Source organism: Propithecus coquereli, unplaced genomic scaffold, assembly GCF_000956105.1.
Source record: "Propithecus coquereli isolate 6110/MARCELLA unplaced genomic scaffold, Pcoq_1.0 Scaffold782, whole genome shotgun sequence".
NCBI lineage: Eukaryota > Metazoa > Chordata > Mammalia > Primates > Indriidae > Propithecus > Propithecus coquereli.
This window is the reverse complement of record NW_012153974.1, coordinates 237,523-251,822: the sequence shown is the minus strand read 5'-3', so window position 1 is coordinate 251,822 and position 14,300 is coordinate 237,523. Positions and strand designations below refer to the sequence as shown.

General features: G+C 65.0%; 1 protein-coding gene across 1 annotated transcript in view; it reads left to right on the top strand.

The window, feature by feature from the left end:
- The window catches only part of LOC105825128 (collagen alpha-1(I) chain), a 9,674-nt gene extending 4,628 nt beyond the window's left edge, over positions 1-5,046 (top strand). The window contains exons 2-5 of the mRNA XM_012662817.1: positions 209-303; positions 519-3,846; positions 4,072-4,176; positions 4,624-5,046. Of these exons, the coding sequence (XP_012518271.1) occupies positions 209-303; positions 519-3,846; positions 4,072-4,176; positions 4,624-5,046 (3,951 nt within the window). The remainder of the gene's footprint in view (positions 1-208; positions 304-518; positions 3,847-4,071; positions 4,177-4,623) is intronic.
- The last annotated feature ends 9,254 nt before the right edge of the window (positions 5,047-14,300 follow it).

The following is a 14,300-nucleotide window of genomic DNA, read 5'->3' as shown; positions in this document are numbered from 1 at the left end:
TGACTAGTCCCCCCCTCCCGCTCCACTGTGGTAACTAGTTCCCCCTCCCGCTCCACTGCACTGACTAGTCCCCCCCCACCCCGCTCCACTGCACCGACTAGTCCCCGCCCCGCCCGCCCCACTGCACTGTCACACGCAAGGCTAGAGACACGCACAGGCCACGCGGAGGACGCGCGCTCCTGGCGTTGCTGTTTTCCCGCTTACACAGCAGCGCGCGTCCCTGGTGCACCTGAATCGCCTGCGCTACCAAGCACACCCCACAGCCATGCACTGCGCACGCGGCGGCGCCCTCAGCAGGAGGCGGTCGGTCGTCGCTGCTGGTCAACGGGAAACGCGACCCGGCAGGGACCGCCCGACCCTGAGGTCGCGGCAGGCGCAGACCAGGACCCGTGTCCCGTGCCCCCTCGCTGCCGCTAGACCTCCGGGGGCTCTTACGATGTGGGGCTGCCCACGAGAAACGCCCCGTAGGGCATCTTGGCGAAGCGGTGAGACACGTGACGGCTAATTTTCTTCTGCAGCCCGAACAGCCGCAAGATGTGCAGCGCAAGGACGCCCGTCGACGCGCGTGCCCTGACCAAGAAGCTCGACAGGACGGCCTGCCACCCCGCCGCCCGCGCCGTCCTGGGCAGCCTGCTGCTCTACGTCTCCAGCCGGGAGGACGGGCCCCCGGCGGCCGGGGGCTGCAGGCCGAGCCGCCAGCCCGAGTCCCAGGAGGCCACCCGGCGGCCCACGCGCTTCCAGCTCCTGCAGGCCAAGTTCCTGGGCGCCGGCCGCGAGCCCCACCTCAAGCGGACGCGGGAGGTGGGCAGGCTGACCCCCAGGGACAGGCTCGGGCCCGGCTGCAGCCTGGTGAGCGCCACCATCAACAAGCTCCTGGACAAGACCAAGGAGAGGGCCGGCGGCCTCCCCGGCGAGAAGCCCCGCCGCAGCCCCCCCACCGGCAAGAGCGCCGTGAAAAACATCCTGAAGAAGTTCTTGGCCGCGGAGGAGAAGGAAGCGCAGGAGAAGGCGGCCCGAGAGAGGCCCCCGGCGGAGCGGCCCAGAGCCCCCAGGGGCCTCCTGCCGAAGGTCGTGGGCACGAGCTCGGTGCTGTCCAAGCTGCGCGAGAAGTTCGAGCAGAGCGCCTGCCTCTGCTCCGAGGCCGGCCTGCTGCCGCTGCACGGCGGGGCGCGGAAGAAGAGAAACCTGCAGCGGCGGAAGATGCACAGGCCGGAGGTGCGGGTGCTGCACACGGCCACCATGGCCAGCACCTGCGTCAGGACGCCCCTCGCCCGCTTCCTGGCCTGCACGGCCGAGCCCCTGCCGGCCCTCGGCGTGGCCACCGTCGTGTGCGGCCCCAGGAGCTGGCTGTCCCGCTGCTCCAAGATCAGCCACGCGGGTGCCAGGCGCCAGCCCGGAAGAGAAGGTGCCCTGCGCCCCGACGCAGGGGAAGCAGAGCCCAGCGGGAAGGGGCCCCTCCAGGGGGAGCCCAGAGAACAGCCCCAGGCCACGGCTCAGCGGGGTGGCCCTGCTGCTGCCGACACAGCCCTGCCCTGTGTGGGGCCGGACTCCCCCACGCTCCCTGGCCACCTGTCCGCGCTGTCTCTGCCGTCCCCACTGGGGTTGGCCGGCCGAAGGGGTGACGGGACGGTGCGTGCCACAGCGGGGAGTGCCATGGATGGCTCCTGGGAGGTGGGGGACGCGAGAGCCGCGGGGCCGCTGGGCGAGGGCGCGGCGGAGGCCCCTGAAGTCGCCATGACAGTTTGCAGCTCAGAGGATGAGATGCCAGACTCGGAGAGAGACCCCCTCTTTGCCACGCAGAAGTATTTCCCAGAACAGAACGGGCCGCGGCACATCCCCCCGCTCTACGCGCCAGTGGTGCGGGCCGCGCGGCGAGCGCAGCCTGCCGTGGAGTCCCCGCGGATCACTGTGCAGCGCCCGGTTGTCCACGAGATGCCACCCGCTCCTGCCTCCCTGCACAACGCACCGCCTGGTGGAGACGCGCGTCCCCGCGTTGGGGGAGGGGACACCGTGGTTGAAAACGCACAGGCGGCGTCTCCCGTGGTGGCTGGGCACAGAGCGGCGGGCAGAGCTGCCGCGGAGCTGAGCGAGCCTCCCGGGGCCCCGGCAGGACCCCAGACCTCTTCCAGGCGGGGGGCACAGGCTGACCCGAGCCCTGCACACCCTCCAGGTGCTGCTGGTGCCGACGGCAGCATCCCAGACGCGGCTCCGATGCAGAGACCCCCCCGAAATCCTGCCGGCGGAAAGGAAGGCAGAGGCAGCTTCGAGAGTCCAAACAGTCCCGAGAACCGCAAGGATATTTCAGCAGAGAGCCCGTGTGAGCTCCGTGATGCGGGGTGCCCGGGGCCGGAGTCGCGTGCAACCCCAAAGCCTGGTGAGGGCCCCTCATTGCACGACCCCACAACACGGAAAGGTCACCTAGGAAGAAACAGCTGCGGCCCCTCGGGGGGTCAGCACGCGCCATCCCCCGGCGAGAGTGGTCTGACCGGCGCCCCCACGTCGCAGGCGGCTCCACCCGGGGGGCGTGTCGGGCCTGAGGGCTTCGCCACGAGGGGCTCGGACGTCCTGCACCGGCAGGAGCAGGGCCAGTGGCCGCCGGCCGCATCTGCTCAGCCCCTGCAGGTTGCCCGGGGAAACGCCAGCCCTGACTGTGGCAAGAACACGGGGTCGTCCTTCGACGGACGGCCCAAGGCAAGCGTCAGAGCGCCCAGGGAGATGGCAGGTGCGGCGGGCGTGGCGGGTCACGCTCCGGGTCACGCACCGCCGTTGCCAGCGAACGGCCGGCTCCCTGAGCACCCGGGGGACGAGGACGGGTGCGGAACACCAGCAACAGGTCTTCGTGCTGCGGAGGGGGGTGGCCTCCGGGGACAGTGTCTCCCTCAGGAACCCAACGACCGCCACGTGTGGGCCCCGGGTGGAGCTGCGGAAAGGAGCGTCTTCCACGGCCAGGCGGGGGCCCCGGCCCCCCACGCGGAGGGAGCCGCCCGCTCTTCCCCGGTGCCGTGTGCATCCCATGAGTCCGCAACACGCAAAAGCGACGCCGCAGTGGGAGGCGGAAATCACGGAGCTGGGGCAGGACGTCCTCCAGGTCGTGGCGCGGAGCCCGCAGTTCCAGCCTCCACGTGTCGCAGGCCGTGGGGAGCGAGCCCAGCGGGGCCCAGCCTCGGCCCAGGCGAGCTGCCGTTGCCTGCCGAGAACCAGCTGACCACACGCAGAGAGGGCGCCGAGTGGGAGAAGCAGCTTCCTTCGGGGACAGAGCTCGCCGGCCCACCTCCCACAGCGCCGACCACAGAGGCAGAGGCCAGGCGGGCGGGGTGGGCCCAGCAGCGCAGCCCCCCTGACGCCCGGGCTCGCCAGCCCCCCGCCCGCCGCACCCCCGAGGCCCAGAGCCCAGGGAGTGAAGCCCAGGGGTGTCGGCCAGCACAGGCAGGCCCCGTGCTCGACTCCCAGTGGGGGCAAGAAAGTCGGCCCGCACCCGGGAGAGCTGCCTCAGGGTGTGTGAGGTCGCGGCAGACGCCGCAGCCAGCTGTCTCTGGGAGGCACACAGCGCCCTTGGGCCCGGAGGTTGTGCAGAACGTGGCAGAGCAGCCTCGGGCGCAGCTACGGTCAGCCCAGGACCCGGCCACAGAGGTGGAGAGCCCCCGCCCCCCTAGCCACAGAGGTCAGGCAGGTACACTGGGGCCGTGGGCGGAACAGGTGAGGAGCCCAGGTCAGGGACAGGGCACCTGGGCTGCCAAGACCTCAGACACAGCTCCAGGGAGCCCTGAGGAGCTGGGAAGCCTGGCTGCCCAGGGACAGCCCCAGGGACAGGTCCAGGGACAGCCCCAGGGACAGGTCCAGGGACAGGTCAAGGGACAGGTCCAGGGACAGCCCCAGGGACAGGTCAAGGGACAGGTCCAGGGACAGCCCCAGGGACAGGTCAAGGGGCAGGTCAAGGGACAGGTCCAGGGACAGCCCCAGGGACAGGTCAAGGGGCAGGTCCAGGGACAGGTCCAGGGACAGGTCCAGGGACAGCCCCAGGGACAGGTCAAGAGACAAGTCCAGGAACGGCCCCAAGGACAGGTCAAGGGACAGGTCCAGGGACAGGTCCAGGGACAGCCCCAGGGACAGGTCCAGGAACGGCCCCAAGGACAGGTCAAGGGACAGGTCCAGGGACAGGTCCAGGGACAGTCCCAGGGACAGGTCAAGGGACAGGTCCAGGGACAGCCCCAGGGACAGCCCCAGGGACAGGTCAAGGGACAGGTCCAGGGACAGTCCCAGGGACAACCCCAGGGACAGATCAAGGGACAGGTCCAGGGACAGCCCCAGGGACAAGTCAAGGAACAGGTCCAGGGACAGGTCAAGGGACAACCCCAGGGACAAGTCAAGGGACAGGTCCAGGAACAGGTCAAGGGACAGGTCCAAGGAGAGTTCCAGGGACAGCCCCAGGGACAGGTCAAGGGACAGGTCAAGGGACAGGTCCAGGGACAGCCCCAGGGATGGGTCCAAGGACAGATCCAGCAACAGCCCAAGGGACAGGTCCAGGGACAGGTCCAGGGACAGCCCCAGGGACGGATTCAAGGACAGGTCCAGGGACAGGTCCAGGGACAGGCCTGGGCTGGCAGGACGACACCCCCGGCCAAGAAGCAGCCCGTTGTGGGCGCAGCTGGAGGAACACCTGCTGCGGGCAGGAGTGGGGGACGGGGAAGACCTGCCCCCAGAGAGGATGGCCAGGGGGACCCTGCTGCCCCACACCTGCCCCAAGGAAGCCAGCCCCCCAGGGGCGAGAGCAGCGCGGCCCCTGCTCTGGAGCCCACGAACGGCTCTGCCGAGCCCACGCCCAGAGCTGGGGGCTGCCAGGGCGCCTGGGCCGAGGGCCAGGGGGCGCTGCTACGCAGGCCGGGGGCGCAGAGGGGGGAGCTGGCTGTGTTGGAGCAGGAGCGGCGCAGAAAGCCGTTGCCCCTGGCCAAGTACAGAGCCCAGAGCTTCAGCGACCAGAGGTCCTTCGATTTGTCCTTCAGACCAGCGAGCCTCAGAGCCAGTGACACCTTCGACCTCCCCAAGTGAGCCCCAGTCTGGCCGCCCACGTTCCCGACGCTGCAACGCCGCTCGTTGCCGGGCGCCAGGCGTGTTTCCTGCCTCCGAGTCTGGTTTGAATTCGCCCACGGAGACGTCTGTCTCCATCGTCTCCCTCCACTTTTACGTGACCGGGTCTGGGGGGACTCAAGCTACTTGGGGACCTTCCCATCTGCACCCACTGCCTCCTCGGAGCCGGTGTCGGAGCCGTGGAGGGTCTGCCCGTGGCCCCGCGGCTTCACGTGGCTCTGGTGTTCCTCTGCACCTTCGCTTGGAGGCCGCTGCCCGTGGCTGCACGGCAGAGGCCACGCCAGCGCCTCGGTGCTTTGGCGCTGCACTCGTGCGCGTCGTGGAGGCTGGCGCTTTCGGGGCTTCCCCTCCTCTCGCCGGCGTGGCCAGGCTGCCCTCGCCCGCCCACTCCCTCGTGGCCACGTGGCACCCACCGTCCACGGCTCAAAGCCAGAACTGTGACACGCACCCAACCCAGCCACTTTGTTCATATCCTGGAGTCATTTTTCCAAGCTTCCCCGCGCCCCGTAACTGTTTCAAAGCACGTGAACCTGTCGCCGTTCCACGTCTTGGTGCACGTGGGCACTCGCCGCAGAGCACGCCTCTCCCAGCCCTCTCGGTGGTCTCTGAAAACCAGGCGGGAGGCCGTCCGATCGCGCCACGGGCCCTCCGAGCAGCTGGGCTCCCAAGTGCACAGACAGGACTGACCACCCGCCCTGGCGACGTCCCTCACTGCGAAAAGTGCTTCTGCGTTGCGAAGACGTCCTGGTGTCTGCCACCGCAGCAGTTTCCTAAACCACCTGATAGTCCCGGAGCAGGGCCCCCGCGCCTGTTTTCTGACGCAAACATCTGTTTAGAGAAAGGCGTTTTCTAACTCCAGCTCTTAGCGGAGTGTCTGTCTGTGGTGATGCTGGGGGCGCAGGGGGTGTCTCGGCCACACAGACGGCACAGTCTCCTGGGGGGCGGCCTGGGCCTGGCCACGGGGCCCTGCTCTGGGGCGGCTCAGCCTCCACTGGGGACGTCCCTCCTCTCAAAGAGCGCGTGGGCGCCAGGGTGCAGCGGCCCGGCCCCGGAGTCGCGGGGAGCCTGCGCCGGCGTTGGGGTTGACTGCCCGGAGCCGCCAAACCCAGGAGGCGCCTGAGACAGAGACGCGGGGGTCCCCGCAGAGGGCGGCCCTGCCCTCACCTGGTGCGGCAGCAGCTCACTCATTCACGCCTTGTTCCACAGAGGATTTGGGGCCACGTTTGGCAGAGAAGGTGACAGAGGAGACGAAGATGGTAGCACTGTGTTCACTGGCGTTCCCGTTTGAAACAAGCGGCAGGACGTTTGCTGCCATTTTCAAACAGACTGGAACGTCCCCTGGAGAATGCATCGAGTGGCAAGTGAAGGAATGATCAGAATCTCCTCCGGCTGGCAGTTCTAGAAAAGCCCGGCCCGAGCCACCTCCATCCCCGGGCGAGCCCCGCGTGGCCCCAGGCCGTCCTCACGGTGCGGCAAAGGTGGCGCCACGCCGCACTGCCCTGGGCGCAAGAACACTGGAGCAGCTGTGTGTGCAGGAAGAACTCGCGGGCGACTCCTCGCAAGGGCTCCGCAGCGGTTGGCGCAAAAGCACATCCGGCCGAGGCCGCAGAAGGCGGAGGGAGCGTGTTCAAGTGTTCGCCCTGCGAGCAGGACCGTCGTCCCCGCAGAACAAGCCTCGGGGCTGAAGCACCTACCGCAGGGGAGCGGAGTGACGACCACACGCACGGCGCTGCAGATGAACAGCGGAGATAAGCGGAAGGGAAGCAGGACCCATGGTTCCTTTTCAGTCAGCGTCTCCGTGTGCTTGGGAAGCTGTCGACACGCCTTCCCGCAGGCCTTCAGGGCTCCTGGTGTGACGGGCCTGTCTGCGGCGCGCACGGAAAGGCCAGGTCCCCACGGTCGCGCGGCGTGGGCGGCCCGCAGTGCCGTTGTTCAGAATTTCACAGATCCAACATCACTTTCTTATTTTTGTAACGAGGCGTCTTTGCCGCTGAGCTGTGATCTCGGGGTTTCGCCTTAGGCTGCAGCTACTGCATTTCCCGTTTGTGTTCTTGTACGCACAGCTCTGCAGCGGACTAGTTAGAAAAAATCACTAAATGTGTTTTGTATTCTCTCCTTTGTATTTTTACTAACTTCGCCCCGCTGGAAATGACTTCAAAAAAGGAAATAAAATACATTTCCCGTCACAGACCTCTTCCTTGCATCTCTGAATCGGCTGCACAGTGAGGTGGGAGTCTCAGGTGGGAGCCCCCGGGGGCAGGGGCCGGCGTGGAACATCCGGTCAGCGGCCAGACCGGGGAGCGAGGCAGCGTCCAGGCTGCCCACACGGGGCCCCTACGGTGTGCTTGGCCCCGAGGTCTAGCCAGAGTGTCACGATGCCTGGGACAGAGCAGACCACGCTGAGGCGGAGGGAGCTGGGGGATCCTGGGAGGTGCTGGGGGCACGGAGCAGAGAGGCGGCGGGGGACGTCGCTCAGCTCCACCGCGAGACCAACCCCCGGGCACCTGCGGGAGGGGCTGAGCCGGAGACAGGAGGGGTGGGGAGAAGGCTGTGGCCGCAGAGGTGGCAGTTGAGGACTCAGTGTTCTCCTGGTTGGGGACGCGGCATTCTTCTGGTTGTGCAGAGAAGGGTTGCTCTGGGGAACCCAGAAGGATGCTCCTGTGCCAGTGCTCCCGTGGCAGTGCTCCCACGATAGTGCTCCCGCGGCAGGTGCTCTCATAGCAGGTGCTCCCGTGACAGTGCTCCCACGACAGTGCTCCCATGGTAGTGCTCCCACGGTAGGTGCTCCCATGGCAGGTGCTCCCGCGGCCGGTGCTCCCGTGGCAGGTGCTCCTGTGGCAGTACTCACGCAACAGGTGCTCCTGCGGCAGGTGCTCCCGTGGCAGATGCTCTCATGGCAGGTGCTCCCGTGGTAGTGCTCCAGCAGCAGTGCTCCCGTGGCAGGTCTGCAGCCACAGCCTGGAGGCCCTTCCTCCATCCCCACCACAGAACCTTTGCTCGTCACCTCCGCTTACCACGCCCCTTTCTGCTGAAATTCTCCAGGACATTCTGTCTCCTGCACCTCAGAGCCAGGGGCGACACACACGGGGCGCCCAGTAGAAAATGCAGCCCTGCCCCCGCTGGGGCCGCTGGCCAACATGGACACCCTGCACGTGGGCATCAAAGAAATGACATCAACACGGTGTCAGCCCATCAAACCGACAATCAAAACCCCAACTTTTTAAAGGAGTTGGTGACACTCTGGACCTTTGAGAATCTGCTGAGACCAGCATTTCTGACGGGACCAAAACCCGGACCTTCCTCTTCATCACGCAGCGTGGCAGTAAACGCCAGGGACCTTCAGAAGGTGTCCTGAGCCCGGCAGTCCTACCTCTTTGGGAATCGTGTTAAGGAAATATTCCTTTTCCACAAAAACGTTAAAGGCAATCCGCGCAGTGTGGTGTCATTCAAGACAGAGACGCAGGTGACACGAACGTCCGCCGCCAGTCTGTGGGGTGTTACCGCGCAGCCACGTAAAATTAGCCTAAAAGGAATTTTATGAACCGGAAACGCTATTCCGTTAATGTCTAAAATCCAACATGAACTAGCAGATCCAAATATGTAAATGCATATAACAAGGGGAAAGCGGAATAAAAACACGCAGATGAGCAGAGGTTTCCCATGAGCAGTGAGTTTACGGGAACTCGCTCCTGTGTTCATATTTGTCGCTGTTTCCAGGTTAATTTAACAGCACCTGCAACGCTGTCACGATCAGCAGATAAATTCCTATATTTTTAAGGAACACCGGAGGGAGCTGGACGGAAGCCTGGTGCCCCGTCCACCGTCCACCGGCTGCCTGACTTCCCCGCGACAGCTGTGAGGTCCCGGGTCTCCGCCAGGGCCGCCCTCGCCTGGGCGCTGTGGAGCACGCAGGTAAGGCCGGCAGGTGGGAGAGGCGGGTCCACCTGTCAGAGGAGGCGACCAGCTGCTGCGGGCCCAGGCCCGGGCCCCTGCTGCACCTGCCCGGCCAGGGTCGGCCTCCAGCCTCCGCCTACCTCGCCCCAGCGCCTCCTGCCTGGGGCCACCGGGGGGCACTGCCGGCCTCCGGGAAAGGCTGCAGCCCCCAGACCCCGCCAGGAACTGTCCGTGGCTGCCCAATGGCGGGAGAGAGGCCAGGCGAGTGACAGCGTGAGGGTGCTCAGGCCCTTCCCTGTGCCCCAGCCGGGGACTGGCCCTGAGGCTGGCCGCGACCTGAGTGCAGCTCAGGAGGAGGAAGGGCGATTCGCAGCCCGCGTGAACTTGCTCCTGCGCCCTCCGGCCGCGACGCCGCCCTGGGCTCCGGCAGCCGCAGTGCCGGGCCGCGGCCACAGACCAGCTGGCAGCCGTCGCGGTCTGCACCCCAGAGCTCGCAGGGTGGGGTCCTGAGCCCCAGGACCACGGGAGGTGGCTGCATTCAGAGGCGGAGACTTCAGAGAGGTCATGCAGGTAAATGAGGTCACGCGGGTGGCTCTACTCCGATAGCTCTGGGTCCCTCGGGGGGATCGGGACGCGTCACGCGGAGGACACGTGTGAGGATGGGTGGGGGCTGTGTCTGCGCACCAGGAGGGAGGCCGAGGGGGGACCAGCCCTGCCGACACCTCAGTCCCGGCTCAGGCGTCCAGAGCCGCGATGGAGCAAACATCTGCGGCCTGCGCGACACGGCGCCAGGCTGCACGCGGGGTTCTGTCCGAGAGGAAGAACAGGGAACCGGCATTGCGAGAACTAGCCACGCAACGCCTGCCAAGCGCACAGCACAGCCCCTCTGTCCGGGTGGGGCGGGTGGAGCCGGCACTGCCCTCCGGGCGCCACCTCCTGGGGAGGTCCCTCTGCCCCGCCCCCCACCGCTGCACCTGCACAAAACTTTACTGCCGTCATTGTGCAATGGTACCGTATTGCAATGTTTTTCTAAAGATATTCATTTTACCTTATTATAAAAATAACACTTGCTCATTGGTGACACTCTTAAAATTTTCCCCTGAACCAAATCATAAAGCTCCCGCCATGCCCAGAGCGGAGCAGAAGCCCCGACGTCCAGAAGTCTGTGTTGGAAGCACAAAGAGCAAGAGGAACTGGCGGACTGCCCTGCGGCTGCTCCCAGGGTCAGCCTCTCCTGGGAGTCACCCCGTCATCTCCCTAAACCTGTTTTTCTGCCTCAAAGGTCTTCCGGGACAGAATCCCCAGAAGAGAGGCCGGGACCTTCCCCAGGGTGGTGCGTCTGGGAGGGTCCCAGGGGGCCGGGTCAGCCTGCTGCCCCCTGACAGCCGAGGGCAGCTGTGTGCCTCCCTCCCTCGCGGCACCGAGCCCACGGGCACCTCAGCAGGGCCGCCCTGGGTCTGGGGGGCTGTCCCCAGGCGTGTGACCGCAGCCTGCTCTGCTGGACGGTCTCGCGTCGCCTGCTGTCCTGGGTCCTGGCTGGGGCCTCCCCATGGGGATTGCTCTCTACGACTTGGAGATACGGACACTTTTAGGGTCGCCGGGCGCCTCCCACAAGGACCATTCTTGAGCCCCTGCCCCCTCGCTCCCCAAAGCATCTGATGTGTCCTGTGTCCCATTTCCTTCTGGCAGGAGGCTGGGGAGGGACGGCCCCGCGGGAGCCCCGCGCCACGCCACGCGCAGGAAGCCTCGCACCCCAAGTCCGAGGGTGGCTGGGAAGCTGGGCTGCCCTGCAGGCTGCGGGGCGCAGGCAGCTGGCCGTGGGGTCAGCTCCCGCCGCTTAGAACAGTTATTACGGAAACCTTCAAACACGCGCAAAAGTCTCCCCACGGGCCCTCGACCACCCTCGAGGATTTTCAGGTCCTTTGTGTTCACCTACCTGCTCCTTTTCGTTTCTTTGCTGCAGTGTTTTAAAGCCTGTGCTGGACTTCGTATCATTTTGCCCATAAATACTCTTCTCTTCCGTCAAATAAAAAGCAAAGCTGGGCACAGGGACGCGAGACTGCGCTCCCAGCTCCCAGGGAGGGTCCTTGAGCCTGGGAGTTTGAGACCAGCCTGGGCAACATAGCGAGACCCCCCCCAAAGGAAAACAAAGCAAATCTGCCAAACTCACAGAAGCAGAGGGTAGAATGGCGGTTGCCAGGGGCAACAAATAAATGAATAAATACACATTTTATTTATTTAATTTTTTAAATTTTTACTTCTTTATTCATTTTTGAGACAGAGTCTCACTCTGTCGCCCAGGCTAGAGTGCCGTGGCGTCAGCCTAGCTCACAGAAACCTCAGACTCCTGGGCTTAAGCGAGCCTCCTGCCTCAGCCTCCTGAGTAGCTGAGACTACAGGTGAGAGTCACCATGCCCGGCCTAAATAAACATTTTACAGAGAGTTTTTAAAATTCTGGACTTAGCACCGTATTGGAAAGGATGGCTACAAGTGTGTCAGGGCTGCGAGGTCCCACGGGTTGGGCAAAAAGAGGTTTCCTTGCCCAGAGCGGCTCCAGCAAGGCTGGACGAGGAGCGTGGAGGCCCTGGCGGGGCCGAAGTCAGGGCCCGGCGCAGGCAGGGCGGACGAAAGACAGGCTTGGGGGGCCTGTGTCTGGCCCCCCACAGGTGAGCAAGGGACATCCCGAATCTCGGCTGAGTCACCTGGGATGGGCTCTGATGCGCTGTTCTCCTGAACACGAGTGGGGACTGAACTTCGCTGCTCCGCGGTGAAGTTCAGCGGCGCCATCCTGTTAAAATTGTGATCATACACTGTCACCTTCGTGCGCGTCCCCAAGGGCTGAACAACGTTGCCAGATACCGCTGCCACCTGTGCCTCTGCAGTGGCTGCCCCTCCTTCCCTGCCTCCAGCCCTGGCTGCGAGGGCGTCCGGACAGCGACCAGGCCGGAGCCAGCCCAGCCCCGCAGTCTCGCCCGCCATCCGCAGCATCCCCAGGGCTGTCCCCAGGGCTGCCGCGGCCCTGGAACCTCCTGCTGCGGGGCTTGGGCAATGGTCGCTCCCTCCCTGCCCGAGTTGTCAGCGCCGGCCTCCCGGCTCCCCTGGGGACGCCCCCCATGGTGTGCAACCTGCAGTGGGCTCCTTCACGGACACCCGCCAGCTCTCCTCAGGTGTCTGTACCCCAAGGGCGCTCCTAGATACGCCTCCGCCTGCAGGGTGGGCGCCCCTGGATTTCTGAAGGAAGAGGGGCCGTCCGCTGGGCGGAGGCCCCACAGAGGCCTGTCGTGGCCCATGGGCCCCTGGACTGATGCAGCCCCCCCACTGGCCCCGACGATCACGTGGAGTCTCCCAGCTGCACCAGCCTCACCTGGAAAGGGCCGCGCGGCGGCCGGGCATTCGCTCCCCCGCAGATGCGGGCCTGGTTCCCCTGCTGCAGGAGAGACCTGGCGGCCGCTCTGGGGAAAGGGGCGGCCATGAAGGTGCTCACGCGGTGCTGGGGGGTGAACGCGGCACCTGCGGGGCATGGTGGCCCCGTTGCCTGTTCCCAAGACCTGGGCTGGGGCCCGAGGCTGGGAGACCCTCCCTGCCTGGGGTGCCTGTGTGTCCCCCACCCTTCCTGGCAGGGGCTGCCTCCTCTGACCTGCTCCGGCAGAGTGCCCGCGAGTGGGGCCCAAGCGCACGGACCTCGCCTCATGGCCTGTGTGTCCCAGCGGCTGCCTCTAGGGCAGGAGCTCGGGAGGGCGGCTAGAACCCAGTGTCCGTTAGCAGAGCGCTGGCTGGTGGCGGGCCAGGAAGCCGAGGTGGTTTGGGGCACAAGATATTGAAGGAAGGGAAGCGGAGAGCAGGACCACGGGCTGGCGTGGGGTGTCGCCCTGTCTGCAAGTTCCAGTCTGGAGACCAGAGCACAGCCCGGGGCTTGCCCCGTCTTTGAAGGAAGGACACTGTGTCTTTCAGAAGCAAGTGCTTGGCTGGGTGCGGTGGCTCACGCCTGTAATCCTAGCTCTCTGGGAGGCCGAGGCAGGTGGATCGCTCAAGGTCAGGAGTTCGAGACCAGCCTGAGCAAGAGCGAGACCCTGTCTCTACTAAAAAAAAAAAAAAAAAAAAAGAAATGATCTGGACAACTACAAATATATATATAGAAAAAATTAGCCGGGCATGGTGGCACATGCCTGTAGTCCCAGGTACTCGGGAGGCTGAGGCAGAAGGATCGCTTGAGCCCAGGAGTTTGAGGTTGCTGTGAGCTAGGCTGACGCCACGGCACTCACTTTAGCCAGGGCAACAAAGCGAGACTCTGTCTCAAAAAAAAAAAAAAAAAAAAACAAGTGCTGCTGAACTGAGCCGAAAGCTTGGAGAGTTTTTCTCAGAACCAGCAAACTGGGAACATCTGAGGAATCACGTGGTTCTGCTGGGAGCGCTGATTTCCTGCAGCCTTCCTGCTCATTTGCTACAGCCTTCAGGTGTGGAGACGGCGAAAATGCAGACACCTGTCCCTCCTTAGGGGCTGGGTAGTCACGTTCTGCGCGTTGCTGGCAGGCTCCCTGTTTAGCGCTCAGACGGAACATTCCCGCAGGCCCGCGGTTCCCAAGTTAGTTCCCAAGGCCTGAGAGACGCGGGCGGAAGCTGGCAACATCCCGACCACACGCAGCCCAGGCCTTGCAGTCGGGGACTTTTCCTCCTGGCCTGCCACCTCTGGGGGCCTGGGCGCAGGCCTGTCACCTGAATTCGTGGAGCTGCCGTGCCCAGGGTTCCAAACCTCCTGCCTTTGGGGCGTGGAGGGCTGAGGCCACCCGTTGACCGCACCACATTGCCAAAGCAAAATTCAAAACGCTAGGTTTAGGCAAATTTCCCATGGCCTCCCAGATAGGAAAAGCAGTCGAGTTGAGAGATGGTTTTCGTGCCAGAACATTGAAGTCTTAGGGCACTGCCGTGGGACGGGGCCACAGAGAAACCTCAAAGCCAGAGCTGCCCTGGGCAGCAGTGGGGCCGGGACCCAGGGCAGGGCTGGACGGCCCCTCCGCACGGGGGTTTGGGGCAGGTTTGCGTTTCCCGCTTTCCGCACCTGCTGCGGCCGGGAGGGTCCCAGGAGCGCCAAGGGCTCCGGCTCCGGCTTGCTGGCGGGCTCAACCCCAACGGGAGGCGGGTGAGACTCGGTCTTTTTCTGCACAAAGAAATGAAAACAGAAGTCAGATGTCCGAAGTCTGGTCTGCCCGGCACTGAGGTTTGAGGGAATCTCAGAAGAATCCGCTGGATCAGGCTCTGATCTGTGGTCCGGGCCTGGGGGCCTGCGCGCCCCTCCCCCTCCTCTCCCCTCCCCCACTTGCCCC